Here is a 26125-nt window from a genome sequence, read left to right as displayed (position 1 = left end):
ATCCTTGTCCCTGGTTCTTTTATTGGAGGGGTAGGAGTGTGTAGTCATGGGGAGCCCAAGCTGTGACAGGTACGAAGCAAAATGTGATGCCTAGGACTCTAACATAGTGGGTGTCAGCCTTGCTTCTTTCCAGCCTTTCTGCTGCCCACTCGGGACTGGGAAGCCAGGTCCTACTCCTACCCTCGGAGTTACGGTGGCTCCAGGTCCCGCCAGCACTTGGTGTTGTTTGAAGCTTGTATTTCCCCATGCTGAGGGGTAGAAGATGTCTCATTGTGGGTTTACCTTCCCTGTCCATTAATTAGGCTAAACATCTTTTCAGGTATATGTACCATTTTTGTTTCCTCCTCAGTGAAATTCCTGTTTAAGTCTTTTGTCTAGTTTTCTATTTTTTTGTTTGTTTTAGATATTTTTGTTTGCTTCTCATTACTTTGTGGCAGTTCTTCTGGTGGCTAGTCCTTATTGGTTATAATTATTGCAAATATCTTCTTCGTAGCTTGTCTTTTTACTTCCTTATAATGTCTTTTGATGAACAAAAATCCTTAATTGTAACACTGAATTTATCATTTTATCTTTTTATGATTTGCACTTTTTGCATTTTATTTTGGAAATGATTCTGCCTGAAAGTCATAGATATTCTCTGTTGTGTTCTAAATATCTTATGGTTTTGCCTGTTACATACAGCTTTTTAGTCTACCTTGAATAGATTTCCTCCCCTCTGGCTGCTTTTTATATTTTTCTTTGGCTTTCTTTTTGGTGGCTTTACTTTGACATATTTAGTTGGTTTTATATAACTATCTATCTGTCTCTCTATATATAGTGCTTAGAGTTGAGCATCTTAAATCTGTGCATTGATATCTTTCATTATGTTTGGAAAAACTTAACAGAAGACAGCTGTATTCTCATGTCTACTTCAGTCTTTGCATTATGTAGCCTCTGGAAACTGAAAGTGAAAAAATAATGTCAGCATTATTATAAAAATAGTTCAGATCCTTTGAAAGGGTCTTGGGGACCCCCAAGAGTCCCCAGACCATATTTTGAGAACCACCAGTCTAAGATTTTTGGTATTAATGTTATACTAGGCTCCTAAAAGTAGATTAAGGAATGTTCTTTTTTCTGAGCTCTGGAGTAATTTGTGTGAAATTAGAATTAACTGTTTCTTGAATGTTTGGTGGAACTTGGAGAATCTTTTGGACTTGGGATTTTTCTTTATAGGAAGAGTTTTTAAACTTTCGATTCAGTTTCTTTAATATTATAGAATTATCCAGGTTTGCTATTTCTCCTTGAGGCTGTTTTGATAAGGTATATTTTTAAAGAATTTTTCCATTTCATTAAAATTTTCAATATATTGGTATAAGTTCATTGATACCATCTTATCTTTTAAATACATTTAGTTATGGTCTCCTTTCATTCTAGATATTTCTTTGTGCTTTTTTCCCTCTTGATTAACCTTACCAGAATTATGTCAAATGTCAATTTTATTAGGTTTTTAAAAAAAAGTTTTAGCTCTGTTGAACTATTTGTTTTTTAATTAATTAATTTCTGTGTTTTTATTTATTACTTAATTCCTTCTATTCTCTTTGGATTTATTTTGTTGTAATGTCTTTTTTATAGTAAATCTGAAATTTTGAAAGTTTGTAAAGCTAATACATGGGTACTATTATTGTTCCCTTAACCCCTGTTTTGTTATGTGTGAAAACAGTATTTTTCAAACTGTGGATGGTCAATTATTGGATGGTATAATTCCTCTGGTAGGTTATGGCCAGTATTTTTAAAAAGCGATAGGATAACAAAGTAGAAGAATACAGTGTTCATCACGTGTTCTGTGGCTAATACTATGTACTAAGGTTAAACATTGTTTTGTGAAACTTACGTCAAATACATACACATCTGTGTTTGTATTTGGTCACAATAGAAAATGTTTTCTTATTGTAGGTTTTAGTAAAAAAAAAAAAAGTTTGAAAGCCACTGTGTTCAAAATAGTTTGTCTAACATTAGTAAAGATTTCAAACCTGGCTGCACAAAATAAACACATGAGGGACTTGCTAATTGACAGATTCTGTGACATTATTTTAGACCTATTAATACAATCCTCCAGTGCTGGGACCAAGCACTCAGTTTCAACAAGCTCTCCCTGTGCGATTCTTACCATTTGGGTGTTTGAGAAGCACTGATTAAGGATGTAAACAGACCTTTAGAGCCTGTTGGGAAGTTCTGATATGGGACATGTGGAGAGTGCAGCTCCTTGAATGCATTTGTCCCAAGACTTCCATGGTTCTCACTCCCAGAGGGACACATAGAATGGCAAGAAAGCCATTAGGGTGGGCCTGGCAGTAGTTGGGCTTGGGGTCAGACCGGGAGCATCCTGCTCTTGTTAGAATGACAGAGAAAGTGAAATAGCTCTGGTGCCTGCATTTCTGTCCTGAAATCAATTAGCATATATTGAATGGCTGATGTATATACCCCAAAGATGATCATCTTTAAGCTTAAAATGTATGAACTTTCATACAGTATTCCATGACGAGCACATTTCTTGATATGTTCCAGATCATGGTCTCAGAGAGATACAGGTTAAAATTATTTATTACTATTCAGCACATTGTACCCAAAAAGTTGATAATGATTGCAACATTCAAGGCTTGACAAGACCCTACTGGCTAGGTAGAAAGTAGTTTTACAAAGTGGGCATAACTGGGGAAAACTCTGTTAAGCCAAAGTGAAAATGGTTAATAAACCCTAAGGTGGTCTATGAGCTTTTCAGTTATTTCTCTTTATACTAATAGCTTTTCTGAAAGATCAGTGAGTAGAATGAGAGCATTCTAAAGTTGGGATTTTGACACGTGGAATGCTGAAGTCGCTTGTTGCAGTAACAAGTCTGTGACATAATGCAGCCACCCCTCCCCACGAGGTATCTGGGCATCAGATGTGGGGGGCTTGTTTGGTCAGGATCTTAATTTGTGGTCTGCAGGGGAACTCTGCACTTTCAGCTGAGAACTAAGAATTTTCTTTGTATCAGTCAATGATGCTTATTGGCTGTTTCTTTTATCTATTACTATGTAGCAAACCACCTCAAAACTTACAACAGCAGCAATCATGTATTTGCTCAGGATTCTGCCATCTGTGCAGAGCCTGGTGGGGATCGTTCATGTCTGCTCCACATAGTCTCCTCTAGGGTCTTCCTGAGGTTCCCTTCACCCTGGAGCTCAGCTTCCTCACCACGTGGCAGCCAGCCTCCAGGAGAACAAAGGCAGCAGCCGCAGGTCTTGGAAGGCCTGGGCTCCAAAGTCCCAGAAGCTCACTTATGCTGCATTCCCTTGGTCAAAGGAAGGCACAAAGCTAGTCCAAATTTAGGAGGAAGGGAAATAGATTCCATCTTTTGCTTGGAAAAGTGGTTGCATGTTCACCATTGGGAAGAACTGCCACCATTAAGTCTTTAGAAATGGATCTACCACACTGGCCTTTCTTTCCCCCTCCCTTCTCCTCTGCTTCCCTCACCCTCACTTCTTTCTTCATTTCTTCCTTCCGTCTAAATGTGCCAGCTATCCCTTTATTATCAAACATCAGTGTGTATTTTATTGAAGGTTAAAGATTAATCTTCTTCTCTAATACCCCTTGGTCCTTTCTTGGTATTTTCCTAGTGGTATTTTTTACATTTTGTATTTTGTCCTGGTTTTGTCTGTCTCATTAGCATCTTGATTCCTCTTAGGTAGGCCTTTGGTTTCTTCTTTGTTTCCTTCACAGCACATGGTAGGCGCTCTACAAGGGCTGAATGAATGAATGAATGAAAGCAGGCTTTGGAACAACCAAGCATCAGTTTGTCTGATGAAGCTTCAGTTGTTAGGCAAGTGTTTAAAACCAAAATGAAACAAGTGTCTTCAGCTGTTCCGCTTTTGATTTTTCTTGCTTGGTCAGCGCCCCTCTTCCCTGGTCCCACACATTTACCAGCTTATGCTTTCAGAGAATATGTATTTATAGGTTATACTTACATTTTTACATTATATAACAACATTTTTGTTAAGTACTATATGTAGTATTAAATACTAAATGTAGCGTATAGCATATACTCATGTACAAAAAGTATTTTGGTATTTATTTTATTTATAAGAAGGGTCAGAAATCCCTTTTCATTATTTCATCAGACCACTTCAGGGAAAGAAATAGGTATATGCAAAGTCAAGCAGCCCCTTCCAGTGTCATTTGCCACCCTGAAAACTTCATTGTTCTCACTCCTCCCGGTACCCAGGAGAGTGAGGAGGAGGCTGTGTGTGTCATTATGTGTGCGTCAGTCAAGTACAACATCCGGGGTCCTGCCCTCATCCCGAGAATGAAGACCAAGCACCGCATCTACTACATCACCCTCTTCTCCATTGTGCTGCTGGGCCTCATCGCCACGGGCATGTTTCAGTTCTGGCCGCACTCCATCGAGTCGTCGAGCGACTGGAGCGTGGAGAAGCGCAGCGTCCGCGACGTGCCGGTGGTGCGGCTGCCGGCCGACAGCCCCCTCCCCGAGCGCGGGGACCTCAGCTGCAGAATGCACACGTGTTTCGACGTCTACCGCTGCGGCTTCAACCCGAAGAACAAGATCAAGGTGTACATCTACTCTCTGAAAAAGTACGTGGACGACGTTGGAGTCCCAGTCAGCAGCACCATCTCCCGGGAGTACAACGAGCTGCTCACGGCCATCTCAGACAGCGACTACTACACCGACGACATCACCCGCGCCTGCCTCTTCGTCCCGTCCATAGACGTGCTCAACCAGAACACGCTCCGCATTAAGGAGACGGCGCAGGCGCTGGCCCAGCTCTCCAGGTATCTAGCAAGCCTCCCGGGAACCAAAGGGCAGGAGGGGGAGAGGGAGTGCTTCTCCTCCTGAGCTGGTTTCCAGCCCCTGTCTCTCTTCTCAGGAGGGATTGCCTTGTAGGAGGAGGCTTGTAGGCTGCCTCGTAGGTGCTGGGAGCACCTGGCCTCCTGACCACGAGCAGCCGCGGTGGGTTCCCCGCTTCCTAACTAACGTTTAAAAGCTAAGGATGGCTTCCCATACTTTCCCCTTTAAATTTGAGTACTTTTCCTCGTTCTTTGTTACTTTTATAATACACATTCACTGTAAAAAGACTGAAAATACAGGTGAACAAAAAGAAGAATGAATTCAAAAATTCATTTCATAAACCTGCCTCTAAGAGATAATCATTAATCTTTTAATATTGTTTTAAGTCATTTTTTGTATAAAAAAATACATAGGCATATAAAATGGATAAAGATTTACTATATAGCACAAGAAATTATAATCAATATCTTGTAATAAACTATAATGAAAAAGATTGAAAAAAAAGATATGCACATATATATGTATAACTGAATCACTTTGCTATACACCGGAGATAAGCACAATATTGTAAATCAACTATACTTCAATTAAAATATATATATATATACACATAGGCATGAATGTATACATTCTTGTATAGATGTTTATATATATATGCATGTGTATATATACGTTTTTCTCAAGAATGGGAATCACACAGCAAAACATGTTTTGCTGCCTTTTCCCCTTAATATAGCATGAATAGATTTCAAAAAAATTCATATTTATATATCAATTCTATATAATTTTAAGGGTTATATAGTATTCCATTTTGCATACATTCCGTTATGTATTTAACTGGCCTTCTGTGTTTTATTTCTGTTTTGTTTCTTTAACCAGATGGTAAGCATTCAGATAGTTTTCAGGTATTTATTATTGTAAGCAGTTCTGCAGTGGTCAGGCTTGAAGTACACATCTACCCAGTTTTCCCTTCAAGGAGCCAGCCCTGTGCCTGATGCACTGTTGGGACGTCCAGGCATTCACTCTGCATACCTGCAGAGAAGTGGCCTAATATGGGCTGGAGATACTTGCTGCTTGTCATCCAGGAGCTTACTTGTCTTTGTTTCTTCATAGTTGACTTGTGAATTCTCCTACATTTTGAATCTCTTAATAGGTGGGATCGAGGTACAAATCATCTGCTGTTCAACATGTTGCCAGGAGGCCCCCCAGATTACAACACGGCTCTGGATGTCCCCAGAGACAGGTAGGTGTATTTGAGGTTGTCCTTGTGATGAGTTTCTGAGGATTCAGTAAACTCAGACCCTTTTGTTCGTGTGGAATCGTTTTCCTACGCCCACCGGGACGTACTGTGGAATCAGAATTGTTTGTTAAAGTGGAAAATTGTCTGAGGCCTTTCCCTCCTCAAGATGTAGAAGCATTGGGGCCTGCCTCAATCTGTTGTGGGAAGCCAATTAGAGCTTTGGTTCTAGCGGAGCACCTTAAAAAGCGATCTTGTTTCCTTGGTCTGGGTTTTGCTCTCCTGAGTGCAGCACCCCAGCCCCCAAGGCCTTGTTCATCGCTGGGATGTGTCAGGGCTCTCGCACTGCAGGGCATCTGCGGGCAGTAGAGCTAACGGAGGGAGGGGGTGTGGATGTGTGAAGGGATACCTGGAGCCTGTGAGGTCGGGGAAGTGAGGGCGCTCTGATTAGCACTGACTTTGTTGTTTCAGGCAGTGATCTTCTTTCCTTCCCTCCTAATAAAACTTCCAAACAGGCAGATGTGCTGTGGGGTGGCCATGATTGCACGATTGTGATTCTGAGTTCATTTACTTACTGTCTTTATCGGCCCTCCTGTGCACTGACCGCACCACTCTGGCTGGAGGCCTCCTGGAAAACTCAGGAGGGAGGCGCTGCTTACGGTTCCTCTCCTCATACTTGGTTCAAGGCTCTGACAAGAGCAGAAAGCTTGGGCCCAACATCAGGGTCCTGGGCAATATGCAAAGTAGAGGATTATTCTTAAGTGTATGTATGAGCTCGTTAATAACCAACTTTATTACAGTTGATGTTTAACTCTTGAAATTATTGTTACAGAAAAAGGTGAGAGAACAGCCTGAGGCCAGCTGTGTTCTCAATTGATTAGAAGCCAACATTGTCATGTATGAAGATCTACACTTAGTACCACTTTTCCCAGAAGATTAAATCTAAGCCCTCTTTGCTTTAAGTGATTATCTAGAGTCAGTGTTGAGTTTCTATCTGGAAATACAATTATCACTGGAAGAGACATACACCCAGGACCATTCCTCAGCTTTGGTGTAGAAACCAATTTGGACGGTAGAGGGCAGTCAGGTCACACAAATTCTGCACAAACCAGCTGAACACAAGGATATCCCTGGTTTGGCTTTCAGCCCCCGTATTCCTGAGTGGGCTACTGTTTTATGCATTTGGTTGTTCTGGGAAAGTGAAATACTTCAGAGGATAGAGAAGGGAAGGGAAAGAGCTGTTAGGAATGCAATGTCTTCACCTGCTGTTCTGGGTTTGTTTTGAGAAGAGCTTATTTCTGTTTGGGACATTTCACTTTTTGCTGACATTTTGGTATATGTATCTGCATGGGAGAAGGATTTTATTTTTATCAAGTGCACATGTTAAATGAGGTTTCATTTCTCTGCAGGAAAGTGTCAAGTAGTCAGGAGAGAGTTTAAGTTCTTGCTGGTGCTTAGGTGTTAAGGATCAGGAAGGTTAAATCGTTTTCCCTATGCTTGTATTTTTGTAAGTGATTATAGGCAATCCTATAGCAAGTAATGAATCACCGTATAGTCCTCCTTTATCTTTGCATATGGGAAATTTCATTTTGAAGCCTAGGTGGTCTTCTGGTTGGGGTAAGGAATAGTAGATTTGCTTGTTAATTTTTCTTATCCTTTGTTCTTGCTCCTGGATTTAGAGAAGGCAAGAACCATGAGTGTAGAATGGTTTTAGCAGGAGCTGCATACCTGACTATTCAGAAATTTGAAAATACGCTAGATTAGACTGTTTCTAAGATTCCCTTCAAGTCTAAAGTCGTAGGTGTGATTATTTAAGAATTATTTGACTTGGGGATATGCAAGGAAAGGTCAGCTCAGTGAGTGTATCTTTTATACTGTTTAAATCTATTTCAAATCCTGCTCTGGTTTTACTCCCTTACGGAGAGGTAATCACCATTCTCAAATACTGTTTATTTTTCTAGTCTTTATTTGATGGATTTATAGTCGAACACACACACACACACACACACACACACACACACATATATATACACGTACCCATTTTATTTTAATTTAAATGAGAGCAAATTATACCTTTTCAGTGCCCAGCTTTGCTGATCTTTGTTTCCTTTACTCAACTTTGTTTTCTCACCAGGTTGTGTAATTTAACCTTAGCTTTTTATTATCCTTTTTTGTGAATACCCCTCATAAATGTCTACTTTTGTGTGAGTGTATATTTATTTATTTTAACTTGTTATGGAAAATCTTTAACCTACATAAAGGAAGTGAGACTAGCTCAGTGAGCTCCACGTACCCACTGTCCAGCTTTGGTAATTGTCAACTCAGTTCATCTGTACTCCTCTCACTCCCTCCAGGCCCCGCAGATTATCTAGAAGGAAATTCTAGGTGTTATATCTTTACATCTGTAAATATTTTCACTTGAGACTCTGCGTGATAAGAGCTTTTTAAGAAACATAACAAAAATACTATTTCATACCTAAAAAAATTAATAGTAATTCTTTAATATCACCAGATATTCACCAAATATCTAGCCATTGATCAAATTTGCTGGTCTCATAAATTTTTTTTACACTTATTTTTTAAATTGTTTGTTTGTGTCAGTAAACAAATGAGGATAACCAATCGAATTGGTCAGCTTTTTTTCCCCCCAAAATCTGAAGCTTGAGGCTTTATTTTTTTTCCACTATGGATTATTGCAGAATATTGAATATAGCTCTCAGAACTTGGAGCTTTATATTTAAGGAATTTGCAGGCCTGATTACTTGCGTAGTTTAAAAGGAAGCAAAAGATACACTTGCAGGCGAACTATATTTAGATTCTGTGAATCCTCGGATGGGAGGAGGAGAGCTGTGAGAGCATCTGGGGAAGACCTGAGGTAGGGATGGTGGAGTCCACGAGGCCGTGAGGAGGAGGGCTCCATGACGGAGATGTCCCAGAGTCAGCAAGTCCCCAAAAGTGCTGAAGATGCTGGTGGACACTTGGACTGATAGAGCACTTGACCTAGTATGAGTGTGGTCATTGTGGTCATCACAGCCATACTTTCTTAGCTGAGAATTTTCTATTCAGTCTCTTGCAGCTTTGAAACTGATCTCTGATTTGGGGAGACATAATGGGAAAACAGAATGTGCTGCTCAGAAATTCACTTTTCAGTCAATGTAAAACATGTGTTCTGTAAAGCAAGGGATGCATACAGTTTTTCTGCATTATAATGTTAGGGAAACCCTGGCAGAAGAAGATACAGTGACTTAGAGCCGAGGTCTGTCAGCAGCAGGGTGGGTGTGAGGCTTGTTTGACCGATTGCAGTGGTGGCTCCTTCTGAGATCACGGACGAGATGGCACATGTGTGATATGCAACCTGCTTCGGGTGACATGCTTTCCCACTGCTGGTGCTTAACCCCCTCCCTAACCCCGCTGGGGCTCCAGGGACAGAGTAACAGTAAAAGTTGGTATCGTGTACACCCGCTTCCTTTCTCACCGCATATGCGCACTCCTGCCTCTGGGGCGGGGGTGCATTTACCTCATCAGCCACTACCCTGGCTTACCTGGACTGCCTGGTGCGTGTATATTGGATCCAGGTTTGCTTCTCTGCACATAGGTTGGGGGGGCCCATGCAGTCTGCTTGCCATCATGCTCATGGAACCTACCCAAATTCATGTCGGGTGGATTCATTGCTGAATGCTAATCAGGAAAAATAAGACCGTATGTTGGTACTAAGGCTAGTCATTAAGTTTTACAGAGCGGACTGGCAGCTGGAGAGTTTTTGAGCCTGCACATTACCTCCCTAAGCAATTCTTGGTTTCATAAAGCTTAAACAAACAGATTGGGATTTGCAGGGGTGGTATGAAAATCTTTGAACTTAAACTGGTCATGTTAGGAGGGAATGTGGGCTGTCATCAGGACAGGGAGGGGATTGGTAGCAATCAATATTGCAGAAAATGGGGTTTTTGCATTCAGACATTTTGGCTCAGACTGAGGAGTGCGTGCAACTGGCAAAACTCAGTCCCAGTAAGAGACTTGATGGGCTTGGGGCCCTGGGGACAGAATAACTGTAAAAGTTGGTGCGATATACACCTGCCTCCTTTCTGATGAGGTGTCATTGTACTACTTGCTGGATCCAATCAAAAGAGTGCGTTCATGGCTTTCTAATTAAGGAGAATAAGAGCTTGTGCATGCAGACGGCAAGAGAAGGACTAAAGGTCCAGTTCTGGGTTCTGCTTCCTGAATGGGGAATTGGGGTAAGAAGACTGGGTAGCTGGAATGGATGGTGAGAACTGCTGGAAGCTACACAATTCACACATAACTCTGGGGTGACAGTGGAAAGAACTGCCTGGGGCGGGAACTCTAGAGAGACCGGGGCATATGCGGTGTGAGATGTGATCCTGCACCATCACCAGTGCTCCCTTTGCCCATTGTCCCCTGAGATTCTAGTCAGTGGGTCGGTAAGGGACTGCCCAGCCAGTCTTCCCGTGCAGACCTGTTATATTCCTGTTACTGTAAGTGTGTTTTAGAAGAGAGGTGAACGAGATCCGAATCAGAGGAGCTATTCGTAGGGTGTCCTCCTGGCTGTGATGTTCTTTACAACAGGGAGAGTAAGGAAAGACTACTTGGACCTCAGAGGAAGGCTGGTGACTCAGGAGTAGGAAGGAGCTAGTGTCCAGGAGATGTGATTGTGTAGCATTTAGCACAGTGTCTATAGAAAAGTGTCTTGGGAAACATTAGCTGTGGTTGATATAATTAGAAATATTCAATTACCCCTTTCCACAGAGCTTATCAGAATGAAGACCTTTTTTTCTTTCTCATCATTTGACAAAATTCTTTGCTTTCAGGGCTCTGTTGGCTGGAGGTGGATTTTCTACTTGGACTTACCGGCAAGGCTACGATGTCAGCATTCCTGTCTACAGTCCACTGTCCGCTGAGGTGGACCTTCCAGAGAAAGGACCAGGGTAAGGGACATTCAGTGCAGCCAGGTGTGCTGGGAGATGCCGGCGAGGGCCAGCAGGGCAGGTACCACAGCAGTCAAAGCCTCGATTACAGGCCAGGGCCCTGGAGTCTGCTGTCTCTCCTGCCCACCTCAATCCTGTTTGTCCTTCAGTTCTCTCTCACGCTTAGTAAATTTGCTGCCTCCCAAGCTTCCCGAGCCAGAAGTCTGTGTGGTGTCTTTAACTCCTTCCTCTCCCTTACTACCTGTATCAAAAGAATAAGTCCTCCTGATTCTACATCCTAAGTATTTTTGAGACGTGTCTACTTCTCCGTCTCTCTGCATCCACCTGCACCAGGTTACGGTCCTCTCTCTTTGGGTTGCTGAAAAGGCTTCCTCCATGGTTTCTGCTTCTAGTCTTGCTGCCCTCCAGTCTGATTGTTGGCATCACATTGTACTTAGAAGCTCAGACTCCTTAAAATGTCTTTCAAGACCCTAGACCACATGACCACTGTCTCTATCTCTAGCTTTTTTTTTCCTTTTAGTTCTTAGAACAACTTTGGTCTCAGTTTTTTGGGCTGTGAACACTTTGCAGTGTCTGGAAATCTTTTTCCTCATTTTCATCAGACATGACCTGCTAGTCCTGTAGGTTTAACTTGAATACCACTTAGTTGGGGGCACACTTTCTAGCCCCTGGAATGGCACTCCTAGTGTACCTTCATGCCCTTGTAATTACACTTAAGCCTTCTCTGCTTTGGATTGTGGATTTTGTAAGCTGTGGCCAGGTCTATTTTTGAACTGCTGTGTTCTCTTTGCTTGGCACATAATTGGCTCATATTTCTGAATTATGAGTGAGGAAGTGAAAAGGGCTGGTGGCGTGGATTTGCAGGGCATTTTTTCTTTTTCTTCTCTTTTCCTTTCTTTCTCCTTCTCCTCCTCCTCCTTCTCCTTCTTCTTCTCCTCCTCCTTCTCCTTCTCCTCCCTCTCCTCCCTCTCCTCCCTCTCCTCCCTCTCCTCCCTCTCCTCCCTCTCCTCCTTCTCCTCCTTCTCCTCCTTCTCCTCCTTCTCCTCCTCCTTCGCTGTAGTCTAAAAAATTGTGTTAATTCATGGTGAGAATCTTAATGAGCTTTAAGCAAACATTATAATAGCAGTCTTTACTTCTGTGACAAGTGCTCATGCATGAAGGTGACTGATTTGTATATTGCCACACTAGAAATGTTATACATACTGGATGAGATCTAAAAACCCACACATAGCATTTGGTGTCAGACATGAGTCTCAAGGAAACAGTTTGCTCACAGAACATTAGAACTATTCTTGAAGCATCCCAGACTTCCCCTTAGAAACCTTTATGGATTCTTCAAGAAGTAGGAGAACTTTTCCAAAGAGAAGATGTTTCACTCCTGTGCCTATGTTCTCCCTTGTGGCCAGGACCAAATTCTGGAACTTCCTTTAGGCAGAGCAAATGTTCATAGACAATGTATAAATCCCAGGTGAACTTCAAAAATTTTTTCCTGCCAACATGCAAGTGCAAAGAAAGACCAAACTTGTTGCTTAGGTCATCATCCTCTGTTAGTGGACTCCCAAAATTGACTTAATTTATTTTAATTGAGATGTAGTTCATATACCATGAAAGTCATTCTTTCAAAGTATACAATTCAGTGTTTTTGGTATATTCACAAAACTGTACAATTGTCATCTAATCACTGCTATCTAATTCCAGAACGTTTTCAGCACCCCCAAAATAAACCCAATACCTCTTAGCAGGCACTCTCTGTCCCTGCCCCCAAACTTTACCACCCCTCTGCCGACAACAACAGCTACTAATCTGCTTTCTGTCTCTATGGATTTGCCCATTCTGGACATTTTCTATAAATGTAGTCATACAATACGTGACCTTTTGTCTCTGCCTTCTTTCACTTAGCATAATGGTTCAAATTTTATCCATTTTGTAGAATAGAACCAATACTTCATTCCTTCTTTGGCTTAATAATATTTTCTCATATGGATGTACCACATTTTGTTTGTCCATTCTTCAGTTGGGAGACATTGGGTTATTCTGTTTTTTAGCCATTATGAATAATGCTTCTGTAAACATTCATGTACAAGTTTTTGTGTAAATATACTTTCAGTTCCCTTGGGTACATACTAAGGAGTAGAATTGCTGAGTCATATGTTCACTCTGTGTTTAACTTTTTGAGAAACTGCCAGAATGTTTTTGAAAGCTGCTGCACCATTTTACATTTTTACCAGCAATGTATAAGGGTTCCAATATCTTCATATCCTTGTCAACACTTATTATTGTCTTTTATTCTACCCACCCTAGTGGATGTGGAGCAGAATCACTGTGGTTTTGATTTGCATTTCTCTAATTAATAGTGTTGAGTATCTTTTCGTGTGCTTATTGGCCATGAAAATTTATATACCCACTTTGGAGAAATGTCTATTCAAATCATTTGCCCATTTTTAAATTGGGATGTGTTTTTATTGTTGACTTGTAAGAATTCTTTTATATATTTTAGATACTAGATTCTTATTAGATATATGATTTGCAGATATCTTCTCCCATTCTGTAGGCTGTCTTTTCACTTTTTTGATAATGTCTGATGCACAAATGTTTCTAATTTTGATAAAGTCCAATTTGTCTATTTTTCCTTTGGTTGCTTGCATTTTTGGTGTTATTCTTAAGAAACCATTGTCTGCACCTGTGTTTTCTTCTAAGCATTTTTATAGTTTTAGCTCTTATATTTTGGTTTTTTATCTATTTTGAGTTAATTTTTGTGTATGGTATGAGGTACGGGTCCAACTTCATTCTTTTACTTGTGGATATTCAGTTCTCTTAGCCATACTAGTTGAAAAGACTATTCTTTTCCCAATTGAATGATCATGGCACATTGTTGAAAATCAACTGGCCATAGATATATGGGTTTATTTCTGAACTCTCAGTTCTATTCCATTGGTGTATATGTCTGTCCTAGTGCCACTACCACACTGTCTTGATCACTATAGTTTTGAATTACTTCAAAAGGTAATTCAAGGTCCCTTGCATTTTAACTGCTTTTTAAAATAGGGCAACTTGCATGCTACAGATTTAATGGGATCCCTATCAAATTACCTATGACATTTTTCACAGAACTGAAACAAATAATCTTATTATTTATATGGAACCACAGAAGACCCAGAATTGCTAAAGCAGTCCTAAGGAAATAGAACAAAGCTGGAGGCATAACCCTTCTAGACTTCAGACAATATTACAAAACCACAGTAATCATTCTGTCTTTTTTGGGGGGGTGGGGGGGAGGTGTAATTAGGTTTATCTATTTATTTATTACTTTTGGTGGAGGTACTGGGGATTGAACCCAGGACCTTGTGCATGCTAGGCATGCACTGTACCACTGAGCTACACACTTCCCCCTGAGTTACAGTAATCAAACAGCATGGTATTGACACAAAAACAGACATATGGATCAATGGAACAGAATATTGAGAGCCCAGAAATAAATCCCCACACCTACAGTCAATTAATCTTCAACAAAGGAGGTAAGAATATACTGTGGAGAAAAGACAGTCTCTTCAGCAAGTGGTGTTGGGAAAACTGTACAGCTGTCTGTAAATCAATAAAGTTAGAGCACTCGCTCACACCTTACACAAAAATAAACTCAAAATGGCTTAAAGACTTAAATGTAACACATGACACCATAAAACTCCCAGAAGAGAACACAGGCAAAACATTCTCTGACATAAATCGTAGCAATGTGTTCTGAGGTCCGTCTCCCAAGGCAATAGAAATAAAAGTAAAAATAAACAGATAGGATCTAATCAAACTTATAAACTTCTGCACAGCAAAGGGAAACCATAAACAAAATGAAAAGACAACCTACGGACTAGAAGAAAATATTTGCAGCAATGCAACCAACAAGGGATTAATTTCCAAAATAAACAGCTCATACAGCTTAATATCAAAAAACTAAACAACTCAATCAAAAAATGGGAAGAAGACCTAAACAGACATTTCTCCAAAAACATACAGATGGCCAATAGGCACACTAAAAGATGCTCAGCATTGCTAAGTATCAGAGAAATACAAATCAAAACTATAATGAGGTACCACCTTACACCAGTCAGAATGGCCATCATTAAAAAGTCCATAAACAATAAATACTGAAGAGGGTGTGGAAAAAAGGGAACCCTCCTGCACAGTTGGTAGGAATGTACAATGGTGAAGCCACTGTGGAGAACAGTATGGAGGTTCCTTTAAAAACTAAAAGTAGAGTTACCATATTATCTGGCAGTCCCACTCCTGGCCATATATCTGGAAAAGATGAAAACTCTGATTCAAAAAGATAATGAACCCCAGTGTTCATAGCAGCACTATTTACAATAGCCAAGGCATGGAAGCAACCTAAGTGTCCATCAGCGGATGACTGGATAAAGAAGATATGGTATACACATACAATGGAATATTACTCAGCCATGAAAAAGAGTGAAACAATGCCATTTGCAGCAACATGGTTGGACTTAGAGATTATCCTACTAAGTGAAGTAAGTCAGATAGGGTAAGACAAATATGTGATACCACTTATATGTGGAATCTATAAAGTGATACAAGTGAACTTATTTACAAAACAGAAATAGACTCACAGACATAGAAAACAAACTTACGGTTACCAAAGGGGAAAGGAGGCGAGAGGGATAAATTAAGAGCTTCGGATTAACAGAGGTACACTACTATATGTAAAATAGATAAACAAGGATTTATAACATAGCACAGGAAACTACTTTCAATATCTTGTAATAACCTATAATGGAAAAGAATCTGAAAAAGTATAAATATATATATATTATATATACTTTTATATATAAAAGTATAAATATATATATATAATTGAATCACTTTGCAGTACACCAGAAACTAGCACAATATTGTAAATATATACTTCAAATAAACTTTTAAAAAAATAAATAGGACATTTTGAATAAGTACAAATAAATAATAATCTAAACTGCCTTGTTCTTGTACAACAACAAAACTGGAACAGATTTACAAATTAAACGCAAACAAATCTACAAAACTAATAACGTTCAGGTTAACATAATGTCGTTGGTGAGGCTTTTTCTTTGTGACTGAATTGTGTCTTCATTACAGGATTTTGGGGTTTGCATGCTGGGTGGTGACGTACTTCTTCCCTGCCACTTCTGCTGTTTGAGCCACTAGGAAGCTTCCCTTTATATAGTCTACTGTGACATTATTTCTCTTCCTCTGGTACAGGTACATGATTTATATTTTTTCCCTAACATTTCTTACAAAAATCTTCAAGCAGATAGCAAAGGTAAAAAATTTTTATGGTGCACACCAGTATGCCCATCACTTAGGTTTTACCCCTAACGTTTTACTGTACTTGCCTCACATGATTTACACTTTAAGTCTTCCTTCTCTTCCTATTGGCCCATCAAATATGAACTTGAACAATGAAAACAATGAAAAATTTTTAGCAGCATACATCATTAAATATGAGAAAAAATATGCCTATGCTAATTTTTTGATCATCGCCAAGATGAAAATACAAAAATAAATCTATAAAGAATTTGCAGACTGGAAAAACTGATACAGTTCAATGCCACGTTTTGGGACTGGATTTCCATAAGTTGAGAAAGGATGATCTGTGCAAGCCCAGCTGGTACCCTTTGGGGCAGTACGAGTTTCAGTCATGTACCTAGGATCTTAATTTGGCCTGTTTGTGCAGCACTGCACATGAAGACGCTAATGAATAGAGAAAAGTCAGTTGAAATTGAATACAAGTTTACTCCTCTGCTTGCTGCTTCTGTGAGCATTTACTTTAAACAAATTGTGTGATTTTAAATAGGTTTTTTTTTTTTAACCTTTTTTCTTTTTCTTTTCTTTTTCTATTGTTCTGGAGATTACTTAATTCAGTGTGGTTCCATCCACTTCAGTTCAAATCACACTTTTGTTGCAGGCCTATTTGGACCAAGTGTGGCCAGGCTGGTGGTTCTCAACAGGGAGAGGGGTTGATTTTGCCCCTCTTTGGGGACCTCTGGCCATCCTTGCAGCCGTTCTGACTAGCATGACTGAGGGCATGTGTCGGGGTCGCTAAGCCCACTCCAGTTTTGATGATGTGCCACAGGACTCAGTATGTAGACGTACTCGTGGCTGTGATTTATTACAGCAAAAGGATGTAAAGCACAGTCCGCAGAGGGGAGAGGCGCACGGGGTGAAGTCTGGGGAAGCCAGGGGCAAGCTTCCAAGGGTGCTCGTCCCTCGACGTCACACAGGAGGGGCGTCGGTACCCCAGCAACAGGGTGCAACAACACGTGTGAAATGTTGCCCGCCAGGGGAGCTCGTTAGAGACTCAGCACCCAGGGGTTTTATTGGGAGTTAGTCATGTGGGCTGTCTCTGCTCGGCACGTGCCATAATTCCAGACTTCCAGAAGGAAAGCAGTACTCAGCATAAACCCTACTCTTTGTACAGTTTGGGCCCAGTGAGCCACTCTTATCAGTTCTCCTCCAAAATTGAAGTTCCCACACACCAGCCGAGGGCCAGCCTTCCAAAGAAGAGAGTGTCAGGCCTGCTGTGTTAACTCTGTGGTGTGCAGGGTACTCTGGCATCTAGTGTGTGGAGGCCGGTCATGCTGCTAAACCTCTACGATGCACAGGACATCCCCTCAGCAAAGAATTACGGGGTCCAAATGTCAGCAGTGCTGTGGCCGAGCTGGCCTGAGCGAGACGGGGAGCAGGGGAGTCTGGCCCCACAGGCTGGCTCAGCTGCTCTGGGCTTCTTTCTTAAGGCTGCTTGCACCTAACTCTCTTTATCATCCAATCTCTGGGGTGTAGTCTAGCTCTTATATTGGTTTAGGACTCTCACCGCCCTTCAGATTGAATCCAGGGAAAAAAACATGCCAAAAGCAAAAGACTCAGTGAAAACAAAATGGAGTGGTTGGCTTTATTCCTTTGATAACTATGTAAGTTTCAAAAGCTAAAGCTCTAAATGTTCTTAGAAACAGTGAACAGTACATATGTGTAAATTTAAAAAATACGTACAATATATTGTGTATATGTATTTACATGCAATATATTGTATATGTGCAGTCAAGTTGTGACAGTTCTACCTAATAAAACTAGAAAATGAAAAGAAAACAAAATGAAGGAGAATAAATCATTCTGAACAGTAAACATTATTTTCAAGGAATAGTTTCAGAGATTTACAAGCTGCTCTATCGGTGGTGTTTTCTTGGTAACTTAATCTCTAATCTTTATGTATAAACTAGATAGAAACTAAGATTTTTAGATCATTTCAGGTCACAGTTGATTTCTGAAGTTCTGAGTTTCGGCAGCTAGAGAGAAGAACCGTCCATCTTCAAGGGCTGCAGAAGGATGCTGAATGCGCTATGGCATGGCCCTCCCTCTGCTGGCCAAGAGGTGGATTCTACAGCCCGACTTGGACCCACCTCTCTGTTTCCCCACCCGCTTGCAGTTTGACCCAGCAGTTGTGGTGTTGCTTTTATAAACAACACTTCTCTCCCTCTGGAAAAAGAAAAGAAAAGGAAAAAGAAAGCAAAGACAGGCCCCAGACTCATCACCCTTTGCAGGGACTTGGGAGGAGGCAGTATGGGTGACCCCGTGGCAACATTTGGGATCTGTTGCTCTTTGTGAGAGTTGCTTTTGAAGGGAATTCCCACATCTCTTGAGGGCTGCATAGAGTAGCAAGAGCTTTGTTTTTATTTTTATTTTAAATCTTTCTCAGTATTTTTCAATGGGAAGCTAAGGGTTGTTGCTATTGATAGCTTCTTCTCACAGCTGTGTTGGCCTCAGCTGGAATTCTTGTCATGTTCTCTCTAAAAGGAACTAAATTGGGAGTTTACAGCTGTTACTATTGAGGGAGACTTCGAGTTCTCAGCATGATTTTACTTAAGCTTCGATATCAGCACTGCTGGGAGGAAACATGAAAGTCATAGCTGGTAATTTTAGTCCTTGAAAGAAAAACAAATTCATCTTAAATTTTTATTTGCTTAAAACTAAAATGGGCCTCCCCCATCAACCAACCATCTGCCAGATTGGGGAAAGCCAGCGTGTAAGCAGGGGGAACATTTTTAGACTCTTGTTCACATCTGCACACTTGTATAGGAAATGGCGTTGTGGTCGGGTGGGGACCAGTGAGCCTGGTGACTGAGTGTCTAAAATAGAACCATGTTTCTTAACAGTGAAATCTAACCCACACTTTCTTTACTCAAGAGCTTCTTTGAGCACCATGTGTGTTAGCATATGTATTTATTTCTCTGTCTGTATACATGGATCTCTCTCTCTATGTTTATTGAAAACTATGCATTCGTATTGGTATCTCCAATTCCAAACAACACCACAGGGGCATTCTGGTTTTCCCTCTTTATATATCTGTAAATCCCTTCTCTGGCAGTGAGAAATCCAGCTCCCATTACCCTCAGTATCTTTACTTTTTGGTCGACCCTCTTGCCCCCTTCCCTGCACAGATGCCCTCCCCACCCTGACTCCTGCATCCCCACATTGTGCTCCTGCTGCTGTCTCCCGCTCGCACCCCAGTGCACATACCCTCCTCCCCCTTCTTGGGTTCTGACAGCCCACATTGGAGGGATGCTCCTGCTGCCATCACCTTCCCCACCACCCTTTTCAGCCTGCCCAGGCTCTGACACTCTCCTGGCTACCCAGATGTCTTCCTAACCTCACTCGGTCTCCAGCATCCTGTGCTGCATTGCCATAGCTACCCCTACCCGTACCCCTTCCCCTAGTTCAGAAACATTATTCACTCTTTTAGGGATCTCATACCTGTGCCAGGCCACCTCCTTGCTTGTCTCCCAAATAGAAGCTCTCCCCCTACTAGGCCTTCAACACTCTGTGGACCATCTCTGTCCCACCCCATGCAGAAACACCCTCTTCCCTCCAGGACTCCAGCACTCCACAGCCTCCTGAATAGACACCCTCTTGTATCCCCACATGTCTATTCTTAGTGTCTACTTCATTTATTTCTACTCTGACCTTTATGATTTCTTTCCTTCTACTAACTTTGGGTTTTGTTTATTCTTCTTTCTCTAGTTGCTTTAGGTGTAAAGTTAGGTTGTTTATTTGAGATTTTTCTTGTTTCCTGAGGTAAGTTTTTATCGCTATAAACTTCCCTCTGAGAACTGCTTTTGCTGCACCCCATAGGTTTTGAATCATCATGTTTTCATTTTCATTTGTCCCTAGGTATTTTTTGATTTCTTCAGTCATACATTGGTTGTTTAGTAGCATATTGTTTAGCCTCCAAGCATTTGTGTTTTTTGCAGGTTTTTTTCTTATAGTTGATTTCTAATCTCATAGCATTGTGGTCAGAAAAGATGCTTGATAAGATTTCAGTTTTCTTAAGTTTACCAAGGCTTACTTTGTGGCCCAGCATGTGATCTATCCTGGAGAATGTTCTGTGTGCACTTGGAAGAATGTGTATTCTGCTGCTTTCAGATGGACTGCTCTATAAATATTGATCAAGTCTATCTGATCTAATGTGTCATTTAAGGCCTGTATTTCCTTATTGATTTTCTGTCTGGATGATCCATGGATGTAAGTGGGTGTTAAGGTCCCACACCACTACTGTGTTGCTGTCTATTTCTCCTTTTATGCCTGTTAACAGTTGCCTTATATATTGAGGTGCTCCAATGTTGGGTATATATGTATTTACAACTGTTATATCTTTTTCTTGGATTGATCCCTTGCATTATGTAGCGTCCTTCTTTGTGTCTTCTGACAGCCTTTATTTCAAAGTCTATTTTGTCTGAGATAAATATTGCTACTCCAGCTTTCTTTTGGTTTCCATTTGCATGGAATACCCTTTTGCATCCCTTCACTTTGTCTATATGTCTCTCTAGATCTGAAGTGGGTCTCTTGTAGACAGCATATATACAGGTCTTGTTTTTGTATCCATTCAGCCAACCAACATTTCTATTCTCATTCTAGACAGCCTTTTCTTACATAGAAAGTCTCCAGAAAAATCACAGAAAAACTCTGTGCTCTATGACATCCACCGTAGAACCATTGTCTTAAGAATTGGAAAGACCTCTTTAGAGACCATTTAGCTCTAACTTAGTGTATGACTTTTTACTATAACTTCTTAATGAAAAGTTTTCTGATTTATGATTTAAAAAAAAAACTCACCACAAGACAGTTCATTTCACTTTCAAACAGCTTTAAGCATTAAGGCAGTTTCCATGCCTATCTTGAGAGTTTGACTGTAGCTCCTTTGCCTGTTGAAGCAGCTAAGCACTCCGAGAGTGCTCCCTATATGTGATCTTTCCATCAAAAGTCATCCCTCTGAAAATTAATGCTTTTACAGAAGAAAATTTATTGAGGCTCAGGGCTAGGAGTAGAATCCAAGAGTCTGTTTCAGTGACTAGAAGGAATGCTTTTGGCTATAAATATTCAGCGTTTTGTTCAATAAAAGGTAATTTGGGAGAAGTTGCCCAGGATGAGAGGAACCAGTCTTGTACTGGTCTCCCTGCTGGGCTGCTCTTCCGTGTCTCCCTTGCGTCTGCTTGCCTCTGCCCTGCGCTCTGGGTCTGCACTGCCGTCAAGGGCAGCTCTCTCAAATGGAACTTTCAGAGAGGAGATGATCTATATTTGTGCTGTCGGGTGCCCACTGGCCACCAGTTGCTGTTGGGCATGTGAAATGTGGCTAATATGACTGAGGAACGGGATTTTAAGTTTTAATCAGTTTAAATGGCCTCATGTGGCTTCTTGCTGTTGGACAGTGACATTCTAGGGAGTCAGCTTGTCCCTTTCTTTCCTTCCTGTGGTGTGGGCAGTACCCTTTGCTTTTAGTTCAGCTGTAGAAAGAAATTATCAAAAGAAACAGTTCTGAGGATTTTAGAGCAGTCTGGCTGCATTGCTGTGTTTGCTGGAGTTGAGCTGAGCTGCTGGCGAGGTGAGCGTTCCCCTTCTCACTCCTCGCTCTGTGTGTTTTGGACATGAAGCTTAATGCTCGGGAAAGATGACGATGTACTCAGAGAATGATTATTCTTTGGCCGTGGGTGTGTGCATAAAGTTTTCTCCAGCTAAAACCTCCAAGTAAGTCTGAGAAACTAAAGAAAAATAAAACAATTACCCTTTCTTTCTTTCTTTCCAAAGCAAGAAGAAAAAGGAGAGGGGGCGGTTCAGACTGTAGGCTATTGGTCCTTTCTTATGCATAGCTTCCTATTAGCTTCCCTGGTGGCACTTCCTAGAGATGCACACCTTCAGTGTTGTCCCTGGTTGGTACCAGTTGGAGGTGGATTTAAGTGAGTAGAGCTCCTTGGTCTGATGGCGGTGTCATTTCTTCTAGAACCTGCTTTATATTATTCCTTTCTTTGACAGTGAGTCCTGCTGGTCCCTCAGCCTAAGTAGCGTTTATGCCCTGTAACCTCTTTGCCTTATGGGAATCTTGTCAGCCAAGAGGGGATTACTTATGTCTGGTCTCCCCAGAATCTTCCCCTTGACTCCTGGCTCACTAACTTTGTGTTCATGTTTTGTCTCTCGTGGAGCTAACTGGCGCTAGACCCTTGGAAGTCCTTTCATCACTCCATTTTCTTTTAAGCATCTATGATATCCAGATGTTCCATCCTTTGGTGAAGATAGTTTTTTCCACTTGTTCTCAACTACCAGTTTGGTCTTCCTGAGTCCATATGGCCTTGACGGTGGGGGCTGTCTTCCCTGGAGCTCCCCTACAGCATAGGGGTGCTGGGCAACAGCCGGAAGCAGTGTCTCACGTCTTCTCCTTTCACGGCCAGTGCTGCCCATCAAGTTCCTGTGATCTCCTGTTTGAAGGCTGCAGCCTGCTCTCAGGTCCTTTTCAGAGCAGAGAACTCGGATCTAACTAATGATAACATTTGATGTTTTTCTAAATAATCAACCAGTCATTCAGTTTCTCTCTTTACACACACACACGCACACACACACATGCACACATTTAAAGTATGCTCCCCAAGCTTGGCATGTTATAAGCATTTCCTCAAAACATTAAGAGCTTTTCCCAAATGAAATCTTTAATGCTTGCATGATATTTTTCAGCACGTGAATGAGTCATACATTACTTTCTTAGAGTATAGAATATTGTAAATACTCAACAATGCTACAGAGTGTAATTTCCCCAAAAGTCAAGGATGTGAATGAAGACGGGTGAAAAAACACTTGTTGCTGTAAGTTTAATATCAGAGTTGGCCTCACCTTGATTGACACACCGGCTGCCACCTCCAGGTCATTCATTTCCTCCTTCCTAGGCCGCGCCAGTACTTCCTCCTGTCATCACAGACGGCTCTCCATCCTGAGTACAGAGAGGACCTGGAAGCGCTCCAGGCCAAGCACGGAGAGTCAGTGTTGGTCCTGGACAAGTGCACCAACCTCTCCGAGGGTGGCCTGGCCGTGCGAAAGCGCTGCCACAAGCACCAGGTCTTCGACTACCCCCAGGTGCTGCAGGTGAGTGTCCTCCCTTACGCCTCTCGAGGCTCGCAGAGGTCATGACCACCAGGTGAAACTGACCCCAGCCCACAGGATGGTTTCCCACATGCAGCTCCCTGGGCTCCCCAAGGGGAGAAGAAAACTCGGTACTGCTCTTTCCTGGAGCCGCGTGACCTTCAGGTCCTTCAGTGACTGTGCACTGTTTGTGCAAAGCTGCTTGGCATACGGGTGTTCCCACTGCTTTCAAATATTCATCTTCAAAAACACACATCTGATAGATTTGCAAAGAAGCCACATAGACATAGCAAGCAGATGTATTTTGCTTGTATCCTTGTATTCATAATCCAGCCCAGAGAACTTTCCTTCTCTAAGGTGACAGCTTGTATCCTCTGACTGTGCTAGCCCGCAAGGCCATGCTCAGCTTTGCCTGGGAGTGGAAGGTTTTTATTTTTTGTTACTGTCTTGTCTTTTGGTGTTTCTGCTGCCCTCAGCACATCCTGCTGGTATCATGGGAGTGGCAGAGCTTCATAACCACAGGCAGGGCAGTCCTTTCGGGCGTGTGTTATAAGCAGGATATTTGACACCTCTCGGGCCTGGAGGCCAGGAATACAGAAGTTGAGTTTTATTCACTTAAATATTTAAAACACAGACAGGTTAGTTCAAGGAGAAATATCAAGGAGCTGGTGTGATTTTTTTTTTTTCCAAATCTCCAAAGAGAACTGGCCCATGCTGAGATTGTTAAAATACTTTCTCTTAAAAAGTGCTGCGTCTCCTCTGGAATGTCTGACTGATAACAGTGGTGATGTGAGTAGGAGTATTTATAGTAACCTTTGTCTAGACAGGAAGAATGGTTATCAGCACGTGTGTCCACATCTGGATGCCGACTCTTCGGGCTGGCAGAGCTGTCCACCTGCACCTCCGGGCGCCATGACTGATTCCCTCTCTCCAGTTTTGCTGCTTTCACAGTGATCCCGGGAGGAACGTGGCATCTTGAGTTTCTTCATATATTTTTTTCTGAACTGTCCTTTTCTCTAGCTTTAATGATTAAACAATGTTTTTGTCTTTGAATTTTTTTTTTCTCCTGAAGAGGCAAAAACTGGGAGAAACTGAGGGTTAAAGACAGGGTCTTGTCTCATTCCCGTTGACTTACTGCAACTGCTTTTTTCTCTGGTATACCTCTCATCTTCCCAAATGTTGTCCACATCGAGTGGGCATGAGGGAGTGAACAGGGAAGACATATTTTGAGATTTTGCTTTTTGTTCAATTGATTGTTTCTAAATACAGCATATCTGTCTTAATGTGTTTTCAAAGGCATTGCATTCATGAAATGAATGTATTTTATACATGAAGCACACTGCTAGGTGCGTGGGGAGTAGAAAGATGAGGGGCGATTTGATGATTTCTGTTTGCGGGTCCTCTAGAGAGCCCGATGTGCCAGACAAAATAATTCTATTACAAGGTAGGCGGAGGTAAGCACTCTAAGTAGTGTGTGGCCACAGTGTGTGTACCCCGCACGCTGGGGCTAAAAGAAACCAGTCCCTGGGAAGTCACACTGTTGAGTGTCCCAAGGAAGATGTGGACATTTTCAGAATGCCAACAGTGGAGGCACTGAGGTGACGCTGAAGAGTGGAAATATGGAAGACTGCAACCACTGAAGCTTTTCGGTATTACTGGCGTGAGCTGTTCTCTTTCTGCATTTTTGTGTCAGGATGCCTCGGTATTGCTTGGCTTCAGCCCTCGGGAGAACTTCGTGGTCTGCAGGGATCAGAGTGAGTGGATCAGCGAAGCTGGTTTCTAATCCCCTCCCTGTGTCTGTGTTCCCACAGGAGGCTACTTTCTGTGTGGTCCTTCGCGGAGCTCGGCTGGGCCAGGCGGTGCTGAGTGACGTGTTACGGGCCGGCTGTGTCCCAGTTATCATTGCTGACTCCTATGTTTTGCCTTTCTCTGAAGTTCTTGACTGGAAGAGGTGGGTGTTACCTTCTGATAAACTTTACACCAGGGGTTCTGCATGTACTAGATTTTAAAAGTCCCCCAAACAATTGTAATGCATTCTTAGATTTGAGACCTGCTCCTTTAGATCATTTTCCATCAGGAGAGTTAGTGCAGTGGTCTGGACCAGAGCTGGGCCAACTGAGGACTTTGGGCCAAATATGGCAGGCTTCCGGTTTTTGTAAAGTTTTATTGAAACACGGCAAACCCATTCATTTACGTATTATTTGTGACTGTGGTTTTTTTTTGTTTGTTTGTTTTTTTTGCTATGGTGACAGCATGTAGTTTGTATGACAGAGATTACATGGTCCACAAAACCCCAAATAGTTACTATCTGGCCCTTTACTTGGCCCAGAGCAGTGGTTCTCAGCTATGACTGTGAAGTATACTCACTGGAAAACTAAAAAGCATGCCTGGGCTTGGTCCTCAGGAGTTTTAAAGCTCCCCAGGCAATTCTGATTTGTAGCCACAGTTGAGAACCACTGGTGTAGAGTCTGCTGGATTTGCATAAAATACTAGCTGGAGGAGGGGGACCTGCACACGGTGAAAGCTTAGATACACTCCCAGCGTACGGATAGACAACACGTAGGTTCTGCGTGGTTGTGGCTCTCGGTGCTGTACTTAAAAGAATAGTCTTGTGTTGTTTCATTTCCCTGGGACCTTGGAGGTGAAAGATTTTTGAAAATGAGTTCCTTTTGTACGTACCTCTCA

The 26125-nt window shown here is 41.8% G+C and overlaps 1 protein-coding gene across 1 annotated transcript in view; it reads left to right on the top strand.

Annotated features, from left to right (window-relative positions):
* Positions 1-26125, top strand: part of EXT2 (exostosin glycosyltransferase 2) — a 129406-nt gene that overhangs the window by 3975 nt on the left and 99306 nt on the right. Inside the window, exons 2-6 of the mRNA XM_031459755.2 lie at positions 4241-4806; positions 5976-6065; positions 10886-11002; positions 23248-23443; positions 25252-25391. Of these exons, the coding sequence (XP_031315615.1) occupies positions 4271-4806; positions 5976-6065; positions 10886-11002; positions 23248-23443; positions 25252-25391 (1079 nt within the window). The 5' untranslated portion in view covers positions 4241-4270. The remainder of the gene's footprint in view (positions 1-4240; positions 4807-5975; positions 6066-10885; positions 11003-23247; positions 23444-25251; positions 25392-26125) is intronic.

Source organism: Camelus dromedarius, chromosome 12 (assembly GCF_036321535.1).
Source record: "Camelus dromedarius isolate mCamDro1 chromosome 12, mCamDro1.pat, whole genome shotgun sequence".
Lineage (NCBI taxonomy): Eukaryota > Metazoa > Chordata > Mammalia > Artiodactyla > Camelidae > Camelus > Camelus dromedarius.
Note: the sequence above shows the minus strand (reverse complement) of the source record. Positions and strands in the feature narration are given on the sequence as shown.